A 14,994-nucleotide genomic window follows, 5' to 3' on the forward strand; every position below is an offset into this window, starting at 1 on the left:
ACTTTATAACATTCCAATAATAGGCCTTTAGGTCTAGACCATAGACATATATATAGTCTAGACTTAGAAGACGATGCGCAAAATTTTCCTGAACTTTAAGTCATTACACTCTTTAATGAATAATGTCTACTTGCGGAAATACCCCAAAAAAACTATATTCTGTTCAAGATAAATATGTTCTCGTTTTCCAGCCAAATTTAAATTTACTTCACAGATATTAGATGACCACTAGTGTTACTATAACGGAGATTATATCATATAATGACAAAGAGCTGTGTCACAAATCACAATATATGAAGAACAACATTTATTGTGGATTTAAAGCGTAGCTATTTTATATTTTCTTTTATTCAGTTACCATTGAAAAATAAATGTATGACCCTAAACTTCCACAACAGTAACACAAAGTCTATTTCACTTAGCCCACTACTGTTGTCACAGTGACGGGGTTTCCGTCAGTTTCTTCCCCCAGCCTGTTAACCGCTGACACCACGTACTCGCCTTGACCGCTGACATCCAGGTGAGTGGTGGCGGCGTTCAGGACCTTGACCAGTGTGCAGGTGTTTGCCACGCTGTGATACACAGCCCAGGAGCGGACGTTTTCATGACTGCTACCACTCCAGTCCAGAGTGGGTCCACTGGCTGTGACCTTCGGGGCGGCAGGAGCTGGGACCCCGCCCCGGTAGCTGTATTTGTCCGGAAGAGCGGGGTGTTTGTAGACAGACGACTTCAAAGTGGTGAACAAACTCTAAGATAATAGATAAAATATCAATTAACTTGCTTTCATTAAATCTGTGTCCCTAGCTTGTAATTTCCCAATGCTATGGGCTTTCAACTTAGTAATAAATTCTATACTATTGATAATTAGGACAAGGAATGACTTCAATCTCTCAACTTATACAAAATGCAGCCAAGTCAATCCAAGTTGATTAGATAGTGTTTATGTATCCGTTGTCGCCAATAAATTGATGCCAACTGCCGATTATTGAAAAATAAAATCTGTCTTTTTAGTCCGTTTAGTTACAATCAACCATGCCTAAACTGGCCTAAAGTCACAATCAACCATGCCTAAACTGGCCTAAAGTCATAATCAACCATGCCTAAACTGGCTTAAAGTCACAATCAACCATGTCTAAACTGGTCTAAAGTCACAATCAACCATATCTAAACTGGTCTAAAGTCGCAATCAACCATGCCTAAACTGGCTTAAAGTCACAATCAACCATGTCTAAACTGGCCAAGAGTCACAATCAACCATGTCTAAACTGGTCTAAAGTTGCAATCAACCATGCCTAAACTGGCTTAAAGTCACAATCAACCATGCCTAAACTGGCCAAGAGTCACAATCAACCATGCCTAAACTGGCTTAAAGTCACAATCAACCATGTCTAAACTGGTCTAAAGTCACAATCAACCATGTCTAAACTGGTCTAAAGTCGCAATCAACCATGCCTAAACTGGCCTAAAGTCACAATCAACCATGCCTAAACTGGCCTAAAGTCACAATCAACCATGCCTAAACTGGCTTAAAGTCACAATCAACCATGTCTAAACTGGTCTAAAGTCACAATCAACCATGTCTAAACTGGTCTAAAGTCGCAATCAACCATGCCTAAACTGGCTTAAAGTCACAATCAACCATGTCTAAACTGGCCAAGAGTCACAATCAACCATGTCTAAACTGGTCTAAAGTCGCAATCAACCATGCCTAAACTGGCTTAAAGTCACAATCAACCATGCCTAAACTGGCTTAAAGTCACAATCAACCATGTCTAAACTGGTCTAAAGTCGCAATCAACCATGTCTAAACTGGTCTAAAGTCACAATCAACCATGTCTAAACTGGTCTAAAGTCACAATCAACCATGTCTAAACTGGTCTAAAGTCGCAATCAACCATGCCTAAACTGGCTTAAAGTCACAATCAACCATGTCTAAACTGGCCAAGAGTCACAATCAACCATGCCTAAACTGGCTTAAAGTCACAATCAACCATGCCTAAACTGGCTTAAAGTCACAATCAACCATGTCTAAACTGGTCTAAAGTCGCAGTCAACCATGTCTAAACTGGTCTAAAGTCACAATCCACAACAATTAACCAAGCCTTCACTACTGACCACGCCTATCGAGAATATTAACCACGCCTCTGCAGCAATGCCACTCACACAAGGAACTGTAACTCACGTGGACGTTATGCTCCACATGCTTGGCGCTGTAATGAATGACCCCCCAGACGTCGTGGGCAGTTCTTGATTGAGTGGCCTGGACCTGGTGCAGTATCTCATTCACATTCCAGTTGTTTTCAACCACCCTGGTCAAAGTGACACACAATGAACGACTTAGTTCCAAACGATGCAGTCAATGAATACTGAGATCAAGACAAACACGCACAAGCAAAGTGCACATCTTATCTTATAAGGTTATCTTATTACAGGCTTTCATTCTTGGAAACCTAGTCATAAATAGAACATTGTTTGTTTTTTTGTTTTGTGTTATCAGGCATTCAGAGTACGGAAGTATTAATAAGCCAGCTATTTTAATGCTGTGTGATAGTTTCTCTTGCACTTTACAGCACTTTATTACCTAATTTATGAACAACACTTTATTACCTAATTTATGAACAGCACTTTATACCTAATTTATGAACAGCACTTTATTACCTAATTAATGAACAGCACTTTATACCTAATTTATGAAGACACTTTATTACTTAATTTATGAACAGCACTTTATTACCTAATTTATGAACAACACTTTATTACCTAATTTATGAACAGCACTTTATTACCTAATTTATGAACAGCACTTTATTACCTAATTTATGAACAGCACTTTATACCTAATTTATGAAGACACTTTATTACTTAATTTATGAACAGCACTTTATTACCTAATTTATGAAGACACTTTATTACCTAATTTATGAACAGCACTTTATTACCTAATTTATGAACAGCACTTTATTACCTAATTAATGAACAGCACTTTATACCTAATTTATGAAGACACTTTATTACTTAATTTATGAACAGCACTTTATTACCTAATTTATGAACAGCACTTTATACCTAATTTATGAACAACACTTTATTACCTAATTTATGAACAGCACTTTATACCTAATTTATGAAGACACTTTATTACCTAATTTATGAACAGCACTTTATACCTAATTTATGAATATTTATAAACTTTTACAAAGTAACTTTAAATGTTTAGTTGTCAACAGTGTACTTTCAAAACGACATCCTTAACATAATGTTCTTTCTCACAATCTTTTTCTGACGTTTTTCGTAACGTTCCTTTAGGCCGCCACAACATGTCTTCATATCTATTTCTCTTCTTTATCTCTCTTATTGCGTTTTTATAGATTTTTGTGCGTAAATGGGAACCTACAACATTAAAGTATTAAAAAATGGGAGATTACTGTGACTAACTTTTAATGGGAAAATCTCCAATAGTTTTCATTAAGAATGTTGATAGGCCCTATCTAGATTGTTAATAGGCCCTACTAGATTGTTTATAGGGCCTATTTATTTTATTTTAAATGGATATTTAAGTATTTAATTTATTTTTTCGACAACTAATTTCTATTTACAGCTAAATATTAATAAATAATATACCTGTAGTCGGCAAGACCAGCGTACACGTGTTTATGTGTTGGGTTCTGGGCAGGGTCTGACCACCAGTCAATCAGTTTGGTAAAACTCTGGGGCCCATCAATCACCCAGTAGAGTTGAGGGGCGATGTAGTCCAGCCAACCCTGGTGCAGCCAGTGTCGTGAATCTGCGTGTAGAGAGTCTACACTGGACAGACCTGTTGAAGATTGTTCAAGATTAGAACCACTTTTTTATGTAACACACTTTCTGAACTATCAGACATTTACATTTTATTTGCTCATGTTTATTTTTACTTGTAGACACATATTAAAGCAAAGCGTGCTTGGTCAGAACCATGCGATTAACATGTAAACAAACGTAGCTAAGCTAATTAAAGTAGTTTGGAAGTACCTGGAATGGCTTGGTAGCTCTGCAGGACCGGCTGTAGGCTAACAAGGCCCTAAGTTATTTGAGATATATTGGACCCTTTGTTATCTAAATAAGGCAATTATTTCTAACCTTTTTCTTTACTACAATTTTTGGAGCTGGGGGTCCTAAGCTCTAGCTCATAATGCCTATGGGTAAATCCAGCACTTTTAAAGAGTTGAGGGAATGAATCTCGGATGATTGGAATCTTTCCAAGTGGATGTCATGATCATTTTTGTATACTACTTACCTACGACACCAGCAGGATGTCCAGTCTTCCATATGCCAAATGGTGCAATGCCGAACTTGACCCAAGGTTTGGCGTGATGAATGCTAAAGTTGATGTAACAGAAATAAAAGAAGACACAAGAAATAGCAGTGACAAACGTTACAGAATCTTCAAAAGAAACAGAATAGTCAGAAATTACAGAAGTGTCAAAAGTTATAGAACTTTCAGAAGTTCCTGAAGTGTCTGAAGTAACAAAAATGTCAGAAGTAACAGAAGTGTCGAAATTCACGGAGGTGTCGAACATTTTTCATAAAGTGTCTAAAATTGTAAAAGTGTTAAAAGTTAATGAAGTTTTAAAATGTACAAAACTTTTAAGAACTTACAGAACTGTCGAAGTTACAGAAGTTCTCTCTTAGTACAAAATAAAATCTGTAGAACGTATAAACTTATGATTTTTTTTTATCTGTCCTCTATTTGAAACCCTGTGTGTCTGTGTCGTGTGATCTGACTTTGTATCTTATAATTTGCAGAAAATAAAGTATACATTTCAACCAGTTTGTAAAAGTAAAGTTGTTAGCAAATAGTCAAATAGTAGGAACAAAATCTCTCAACTACTGCACTTACTTAGTAGACAGTCTGTGGATTAAAGTATTCACATTTTCACGCCTCCAGTCGTTGTGTGACAAGTTACCTCCTGCACTCTGGAGAAAAACATACAAATATTCGTAATTTATGTTTTTTATTATTAATTGTATTATGTTTAAATGTCTATTTTACTCTATTGATCGTATTCACATTGAATCCTTATAATTTCTCTTTGCTTTCTAAATCTATAGTTCAAAGACATTCTTCGGTGCTAAGCATCCAGTGCTTAATCCTCAGTACATGTATTCAGTTTTCAGTGCTTAGTAATCAGTGCTAATTAATCAGTGCTAAGACTGAAGTTTTACGTCTAGAGGGTTAGCTGGGTTAAACTGCGGTGCTAGCTTTGCAGAGCTACATCTTTAGTGCTAAGTCTTCATGCTAAAACTGCAGTATTAAGTGTTAAGCATTATGTGCTATGATAAAAGTGCTAATTGCGCAGTCTTCTGTATTATGAACGCAGTGCTAATTTTTAAGTGTCTTCTGTGCTGTCTCCTTTGCTCTGTCTGCAATGCTATCTCTGCAAAGCTATGTATTCTGTGCTAAATATGCAAGGCTGAGTCTGTAGTGCTACGTTTGAATGGCTAGGACTACACTGCCAAGTCTCCCTCTCACCTTGTAAGCATTGAATGTGGCTGTATCTGGAAAACTTTCAGCCGTTGGGTACGGGTAGAAGTAGTCGTCCATGTGGACACCATCGACGTCATATCTGTTCACCACATCCATCACCACAGCGTTCACGCGGTCCTGCAACGACACCGGAAGTAGAATATGAAGCACTACTAGTCAAAAAATGGAAAAGTGACGATTTTTTTTTCTAAAACATTTAATTCGTAGGACGTAATCATCTTTTTTTAAGTAACGTCTGTATTTTATATTTTTATTTTATTTTGTATTTTATAAGATAAGATTCGGCTAGTTTTAAGTTTAGTTTAAAATTTCCTTATAAGAAGCGACTCAGTTTTTAGATTCTTCTTTGTCGAAATCTCTGGTCGCGTTTAAATAATTTCTCGGGTTAATAGTCTAGCGTCGCGGCTTGTAGGAATGGAAGCGGGCCTACATTTAATAAATTAATCTTTTTTGGTAATTTTAGCAATTTTTGTTATTAGCACACACAAAAGTGAAGGTAAAAATTATTACAATACGATGTAACAGATTTATTACGAAATTAAATAGAATAGAATTAATAGTACCAAGTGTTGAGTGTGACGACTTATTTGTCAAAGGGTATGTTTATTTCTGCGTTTTAAAGATATATCTTTGAGTAGAAATATTTTTTTTTTTTGCTTTAAAAATGTCATGTTTATTAAGCAATTTTTTTATTTACTTATTTAATGAAGAGACTATTAACCACGCATTCATTGCGATCCAAGTGGATAAGGATAAAGTCTATGTATCAGTCTATGTGTCAGTCTATTTATTATTCAATCTATGTATGTGTCAGTCTATGTGTCAGTCTATTTATTATTAAATCTATGTATGTGTCAGTCTATGTGTCAGTCTATTTATTATTCAATCTATGTATGTGTCAGTTTATGTGTCAGTCTATTTATTATTAAATCTATGTATGTGTCAGTCTATGTGTCAGTCTATTTATTATTCAATCTATGTATGTGTCAGTCTATGTGTCAGTCTATTTATTATTAAATCTATGTATGTGTCAGTCTATGTGTCAGTCTATTTATTATTCAATCTATGTATGTGTCAGTCTATGTGTCAGTCTATTTATTATTAAATCTATGTATGTGTCAGTCTATGTGTCAGTCTATTTATTATTAAATCTATGTATGTGTCAGTCTATGTGTCAGTCTATTTATTATTCAATCTATGTATGTGTCAGTCTATGTGTCAGTCTATTTATTATTAAATCTATGTATGTGTCAGTCTATGTGTGTGTTGGTCCATGTGTGTTTCAGTCAATGTGTTTCAGTCAATGTGTTTCAGTCAATGTGTTTCAGTCAATGTGTTTCAGTCAATGTGTTTCAGTCAATGTGTTTCAGTCAATGCAATGTGTTTCAGTCAATGTGTTTCAGTCAATGTGTTTCAGTCAATGTGTTTCAGTCAATGTGTTTCAGTCAATGTGTTTCAGTCAATGTGTTAAACTGAGTTGGACCGAGACTCATCGTTATGAAAGCCTGAACACTGACCAGCAACATTTCTTACGTCACGACTGTGACTTGGCAACGAACTTTTGGTTGCGACGTCACAGATCAGTGACCATACCCTCTATGACGATTGGTCTCATTGGACTCCACCTGAACTTGTTTGCTTCCAGGATCCATCCATATGTAATTGCCGTACGGATGAGCGTGGGCGGATAGCTCCCTGGCCATATGATTGGGTGCCAGTCCTGTGGTGGTCGTGGAACCAGATCTTGCCCTGTAGACAAATATTTACATGAGATACGATCATTAGGATGTCATCGCAATTAAACAAAATGTTTGGCCATAAATAAAAAGTCTAGATTGGTTTCCTTAATTTTAATTTGGCAGTAAAGAATTATATATATAGTAGTTTATTTATTTCGGACATTACATGAATTCGGACATTCGCTGTTTTTTGTGGTCATTAAATAATTATTTTAATTTGTATTATAAAACTAGCGCGCTGTATAATGTGCTTGTCCATTTTACAATGATTCTGATCCAATTTCCTTCCATTTAGCTGTCTTTTTATGTAAGAAAAACGAATTTCAAATTTGTTAGTCAGGTTGTTGTTTTTTCCTATGTTACCCGGATGACTTTACCTCTTCCTAGAGTTAAGACTGTATTTTTTGATTGGCTAAGTCTATACTAATGAGCCTGGCAATATTTATTCTGTTTTTGGAGCTAATTTATTTGATTCATAAGCCAAGTTTTCTAATTCCATACCAAAAAAAATTAATACGGTGTCCGAATTAAATTACGATTTTCTTACCAAAATTTATTTCAGACAGTCAGTTTTGGACATCAATAAAAATGATCTTATATTATATTTGTTCGTTTGTTGTTGTTTTTTTTAAATAGAGAATAAATGGGCAAATGTTTGGAGTGAGCTTGGTACATTGAATGAAGTTAAATGCTTATATCTAGACCTACTAGATAGATCTAGATTTATATAGAGAGAATATAGAGGATTCAGTTAGGCAAGAATGGCTATCGTAACCTGTAGGGGCCTACTATACTACAAAAGATCATCTGTATTAGAAATTTATTAAATTAATAAACAAAAAAAAACACAAACATTCAACACACATCTAATCATGCAAACCCCAAACATTCAACACACATAAAATAAACAAACATAAAATAAGTCTAAAAGTCGGTGCAGAAATCACTATTCCAGTGACCTAATTTTGGTAGAATAAGTGTGTTCATATTTTATTTTTTTTGTGTTCGTATTTATGCATAGTTTGAAAACATCGTAATGATTTCATGTGAGGGGCTATGCCTGGGGATCTTAAAATTTAGTTAATGTTAATATAGAATTAAAATCTGAGTTTATTGATGCCTAAATATAGAGACTGTCCGAAATAAATTATGGTGTCCGGAATCAAATAATGTGGGTCAAATGTGTCCGATTTAAATGAAAACACACAGCCTCTTTGACCTTAAATATAATAACAAATATAGGTTTGGGGAACAAATATAAGTAGTCATCCTTATTCTCCTTTAACTAAAGAAGATTTTGATACGTCATTTTCTTTTCTATGTCAAACCATTGTAAAATAATGCGCTGTCAAAGTCAAACTTTCAAATTTGGGCCTATAGGTGTCCGAATAGCATAAACTACTATATATATATATATATATATATATATATATATATATATATATATATATATATATATAATTCTCTTCATGTCTCAACAGTTTGGACACCAAGAAGTAATGGAAAGATCACTCTTTTATTTCTTCAAATCGGACTAGAGTTACCCCACGTTACTTTAGCGTCGAAAAAAAGAGAGGGGGTGGGAGAATAAGTAGTATTCACCCGTCATAGCAGGACTTAACCATTATAGGGCTCTATGCGAAACGGATTTCGCGGGGCCAAGTTTAGGTAGGTATACGAATAATAAGTGAAAGAAAATAAAGAGTTTGTATTAGAAAATAAATTCGTCTATGCATTTTATTCATTCTTTACTAGGTACAGAATTACTTTACGAGCCTAGCCTGTAGCAAAGTCATACAGTATATCATAAAATTTCTATTTCCTACATAGATCACGCTCAATAGCAAGAATTACCAAATGTTGCAATCTATCTACGAAAATTGTTGAGGTCAACTAATTCTTTATTAGTCTGAGGAGCGAGAAGCTTCTTTCACCAGATTACACCATTTCGGGTATTGCATAATGTCGTTTTTTTTCGCGCGTAGTCTTGGCGTTTTCCATATTTAATGACACCCCAAACTGGCAATTTTTTTTTCTATATGTTTCAGGAGATTTGTATGAGTTTTTAAAAAGATTTTCATAATTTCCGGAGATTAACATGACTTTTTCGTATATTTTCCAATTTCAGTAGATTTCCAGGAGCTCCTGGTAAATGAAGAGGACGCGGGAAATCTGTTATAAGTTTTAAAATGGTTTAATTTAATAATTTAAACCTGGAATTAGCGCTGGTCATATGAAAAGTGCGGGGCCCACTGCGGTCGTAAAGGTTGCAGTGGCCTAAGGCCGGCCCTGCAAAATAGCGGCGTATGCTACGCCGTGTGTCGATATTTTGAGACCAGTAAGCCGTAATACAGTATTGTTATTGTATAAAATACATTGCATTCAGTGGCGTAGCTACGAATTTGCCATCATTTGGGAGCCAGAGGGCTTGACCTCTTTGGGGGCCCCTGCATTTTGCGTAATATTTCATATTAAATGTAAAACAAATTTTTTTTTAATTTTTTTTTTTTAAATTTCTGATATTTAATATGTATGACACTAAATTGTTATGGGTACCTTATAATCTGTCGTTTGAGAAGTCTTCAGGTCGATGTGCTTTTTATAAGTATTGCTACGGATGAGTTTAACATTATTTTATCTGCCATTGACCGCAATATGTCACAAAAGTCTGCTATCATACTTAAAATCCAATCCTTCATTGAGCCAAAGGTCACAATTCAAAATGTTCTTTTAGTTTTCACTTTGGTAAAAGTGTGCTCTCTAACCATATACTTTAAAATGATTGTACTTTAGTGAATACATCAGGAATTAGTTATTATAATAACCAATAAACACCTAGAATCTAGTAATTTTTTGGGGGGAATGTGTTCTCAATGTTCCATAAGGCTAAGGACTCAGAAAGCGGAAGTAACTACTTCAAAAGTTTCTCTGGCCGCTGATAGTCAAAGTCAAAGTGAGCGTTTTGTATTGTATTAAACCTGATTCATAAATTTGATGAGCTCAGTTCTATGCCAAGCTTTCAACCGCTGGGTCAATAGCTGTTCACTATTGGTCAAGTGGCATGGCTCTTCTGTTATTTCTTTGGATAATGAAACCTATATGCCTCGGAGGGAAACTTACTAAATAGTTGCTATAGAAATATGCTTCAAATAACAAAGCTACAGTTTGGCTTATGTTGAAAAAAAACTGCCTTCAATAACTTGAGGCCTGTCTTCAATAACTTAAGACCAGTCTTCAATAAACTAAGACCTGTCTTATATAGCTTTAAACCTGTCTTCAACAATTTAAGGTTGTTTTAAATAACCTTAGGAATATATTTCATAATGTTAGACCTGTTTTCAATACTATTATAACAGCCTTTATTAACTTAAGGCTTGTCTTCGATAACTTCAGACCAGTCTTCAATTACTATAGGGCTTTGTTTAATAACTTAAGGCCTGTTTTCAATAATGATATTACTGTCTTCAATAACATTAAGCCTGTCATCAATAACTTTAAGTCTGTCTTAAATAATGTTAAACATATTCAATAAAACTTGACCTCTCTTCAAAAACATTACGACAATCTTCAATAACTTTAGACTTCTCTTTGATAGCATTAGCTATATAACATTAGTAGCCTACTATATCATTAGGTCTATTGTAGTGACCTAGTTTAGTTAGAGAGTATGTTAGTTTTGGTAGATAAATATATTGTGTATTGTTTTGTTTTTTTAGCGACGGTAAAAGTAGTGACGTAATAAGACAGACGAATGACGTAGGAGAGACTAGGCGAAGATGAAGAACAATATGGCGACAGCTAAGAAGAAGATTGATTAGTATTAGAGACAGATAAGCAACGACGGATCAGTAGACGAGACATCTCAAGTGTTAATAATTGCATCATTTACAGAAGTAGAAAGTCTTGTTATCTTATTAATTGTAATGTTCTTTGGTTAATGTAGAGTAGTTGATGAAATAGTAGTGGATTTACATAACACACAAGATACTGTCCAGAACACTATAACATTAGGTCTATAAACATTAGGTCTATATTCAATAACCTTTGGAGACTGTTCAAAGACAAAGTCCTATAGTAAATAACGTTAGATATATATTGATGTGTGTAATAAATGTATAAAAGGTCGACCTGTATGGGTTAAACCATGCGTGGACCTCAATGTTTCTCTTGTGAGCCTCAATGACAAGAAAGTGCAGAGGGTCCCAGGCAGGAGTCGGGTGTGTGCCCTGATGTCCAGTCAAGTACTGGCTCCATGGTTCGATGGACGAATTGTACATCGCCTCTCCATTAGATCGAACCTGTACATTGTAAAGTAGTGAGAGTCCATTAACACAATGAACATACATTCAATGGTCAATTCATTGCATTCCAATACCTACACACACACACATTTGAGCTTTTTGAAGTGCAATGTAAAGTAGTTAACAACAGAGGTACTTCGCTGGAATGGACATCCTCCACCACCCCCCAGCACCTCCACAAACAGTTATGTAGATTAAAAAGATGTTTTAATTTGTATTTATTTATGTGTATATTTTTTTTCTTTCTCTGAAACATTTTCTCTTATTTTTGCCTGGTTCTAAAAGTGTATCTATTGCATCATCTATACAAATAATGTTATGTTAGATCAACGTACTTAAGAAAGATAAAGTAGATTGTTCATTCACTTTGAAACTTATGTGGTTGATACGCGTATCAACGAAGAAAAAACGTACTCAATTTTGTTCGTATAAACTAAACAGAGAAATCTAAAACCAAAGGAATTCATTAAACCTGAAAGAATACAGCGTTGATGGTCTCGGAGGCCAGAGCATCAAGTAATGCTGTGAGGTCATCTTTATTCTGACTTGTTGTCTTTGAGCTGGACTTTGGCCAGTCGATGTTGCTGACTGTGGCGATCCAGGCACCTCGCAGTTCATGTTTGGTGCGGCCCGCACTGCAGGCTAGCAAAAAGATGGACAAACACTGCACTCTAAAAATATTTTAGACACTTTTCTTATATGGGAACTGAAAAAGTTTTTGATTATAACTGAGAAGTATTCAAGATACGGAACCGAACTAATTGTGCTTGGGATAGAGGAGAAAGTGTTTGAAAATAAGAGCGGAGAAAGAGAAGTGTGTGGAAATAAGAGCGGAAAATTAGAATGGGAAGAGGAGACAATGAGAAAGAGAACAAGGAAAAGAGAGAGGGGGCGAGGGAGAGTGAGAAAGAGATTGCTTTTTAATTATTTGAATATAAAAACAACAATAGCAATGGCTTCGTTTTAAAACAGTTTTAAAACTTCACTACGTCTAGACTTTGAAACGTTGTTTGTTGAAAACAGTTTTAAAAATTCACTACGTCTAGACTTTGAAACGTTGTTTGTTGATTTGTTACAAAGGTTATATCAAGTCACTCTGTCTGAATGTCTGTCAGCATTTCTGGTACAATTTTTGAAACTTTGCACAACTATTCATTGTTCCTAACAAAACATGAATAATTGGGAAAAAAAGTAAACAATTATTAATTAAAAGGTGGAAATTAATTAAATTTATTTGGCAGCAAAAGGAAAATACTTCTTACACTATTGAGATATATTGTTTTAAATGTGGGGTTCTTCCCATTTTAAAGATACGCTTTTTTTATTTTTATTTTTAAAGTATTTTTTAAAATATATTTAGCTTGTTTTCATGTTCAGTCTTTCAGTTTGTCATATTGTTCAAAATAATTTCCGTGACGGGATTTTTTTTTTCATTTAACCGTATTATTACAATTTGACACATTACAAAATTTATAACACGAGCTCGATCTGTTTATTACTTCAAATTTATTTAAAGAAATGCATTTAGCACTAAGATACGGATGATTTACAGATCCCTTGTTTTGTACACATGAGAATGTGACCTAAAGACTTACCTGACTCAGCAGTGGTTACCAAGGTAAACAAAACGCCACAACATATGCTTAAAATCATGTTGAGTAACTCCCGCCGAACGTGTGACAACACAGCACATCTGAAGTTGTGATTATGCTTTAACTCCCTTTAGCCTTATCAAATTACTGTAAACACCTCATTTCGCGCGTCCATTCAAAATACGGTTACATAAACAATTTGCTAAATTTAAAGCGTATTTCTGCCAACATTTTATAATTATACATCTTTATAAATATCTGGCTAATGAGGTCAAGTGCAAGTCGCTGGCACAGTTGATTGAATCGAGACATCGAGCTATTTAATTTTAAAAAAAGGGATTACATTTTTTAGAGTCACCTTATTTAACTCAAATGTCATGAATCTCATTTTCTTGACTCAAATATTACTTTGAATTTTAAACCATACAAAAAAGAAATCTTAATATAAGCTATCCAGCATGAAGAGAGGATAAAATAGTATGAATTTGTCATTTACAAAGTAAAAAAAAAAGCTTAAATTGTTTGTGTATTTTAAAAATAGTTGTGAGATGGGGACATACAACAAGAGAGATAAATTATCAAAAATATCTTATATGTATTTGAAATTAGTTTAAATTTCTTACATAAATTGGGTCGTTCGCCACCACTCCTTCTCCCTGAATCCGCCAGTTCCCCATTGTTTCCCGCCAAATGCAAGCTCACTAATTGTTTGCCTACTTCCAAGTTTCCAGAACGAACAGATCGCGCTATCAACATTGAGCATTCGTTATTTGTAACAGAAGACCTACCCAAAACTTTTCTCCGTGCCTTTTTTTTTTCAAACATCAACTGATAGTTGGCATCAATTTATATGAGGTGCTTTGCAGCACTAACTCTTTGACTTAAGTCATTATTGGCAGTGTCACAAAGTCATCTTGGTAGTGTCACAAAGTAATCTTGGTATTGTCACAAGGTCATTTTTTAGTGTCACAAAGTCATCTTGGCAGTGTCACAAAGTTATCTTGGTAGTGTCATAAAGTCATCATTTTAGTGTCACAAAGTCATCTTGGCAGTGTCACAAACTCATCTTGGCAGTGTCACAAGGTCATCTTAAAAATGTCACAAAGTTATCTTGGCAGTGTTACAAAGTCATCTTGGCAGTGTCAAAAAGTCATCGTTTTAGTGTCACAAAGTCATCTTTTTTAGTGTCGCAAAGTCATCTTTTTAGTGTCGCAAAGTCATCTTGGCAGTGTCACAAAGTCATCTTGGCAGTGTCACAAAGTCATCTTAGCAGTGTCCAAAATTAAAATGTGTGGCTGAGTGGAAATAAGCCGCTAGCCCAAAGGGGCTCAAGTTCAATTCCTGACTTGATATGATTTGTATTTGCCGAGCGCCTAAAGGCAGCACGGAAACCTTCTCTAAGATATGCTGAGTATTCCATAGCATAAATGATGCGCTGTACAGAAACAGATATATAAAAAGGTCTTCAAGTTAAAATCGGTATTCTTTTCTAGGGTCAATAATAGCGTACAGATCGTCTAGCTCTGCTGTGTCCCAGATTTTTTTTTTCTGGAGGTACTATATGGAGTGTGTGTGTTTCTATGGCGACGGTGGGAAGAGGTTAGTTAATGGTTGCGAATGATGCAACAATGTGTGTCATCGTCGTCATCTGGTCTTAGGGGAGACGACTCCAGAACGTGAGAGTGAAAGGTTGTGTTATTGTAGTGAGTTCGATTTTATTTTTACAAATATTATTGCTAAAGTCTGCTACAGTTATTTCATCACAAGTTACTCTGTCTATATTAGAAATACATTTCTATTTAGTTGTGTTCACAGACGGAGGTTATTCAAGTCATTAG

The 14,994-nt window shown here is 35.1% G+C and overlaps 1 protein-coding gene across 1 annotated transcript; it reads right to left on the bottom strand.

Annotated features, from left to right (window-relative positions):
• Window positions 1-292: 292 nt before the first annotated feature.
• Window positions 293-13,351, bottom strand: LOC106051587 (glycosyl hydrolase YngK-like). Its single transcript, XM_056044881.1, has 10 exons — window positions 13,160-13,351; window positions 12,037-12,206; window positions 11,392-11,561; window positions 7,150-7,273; window positions 5,510-5,641; window positions 4,877-4,953; window positions 4,274-4,356; window positions 3,622-3,814; window positions 2,183-2,309; window positions 293-748 (listed from the first exon to the last, which is right to left on the bottom strand). The coding sequence occupies exons 1-10, from the start codon at window positions 13,215-13,217 to the stop codon at window positions 419-421; spliced, it is 1,464 nt and encodes a 487-aa protein (XP_055900856.1). The 5' UTR covers window positions 13,218-13,351; the 3' UTR covers window positions 293-418.
• Between the last annotated feature and the right edge of the window lie 1,643 nt (window positions 13,352-14,994).

The sequence above is a fragment of the Biomphalaria glabrata genome, chromosome 10 (genome assembly GCF_947242115.1).
Source record: "Biomphalaria glabrata chromosome 10, xgBioGlab47.1, whole genome shotgun sequence".
In the NCBI taxonomy this organism is placed as follows: Eukaryota; Metazoa; Mollusca; class Gastropoda; family Planorbidae; genus Biomphalaria; species Biomphalaria glabrata.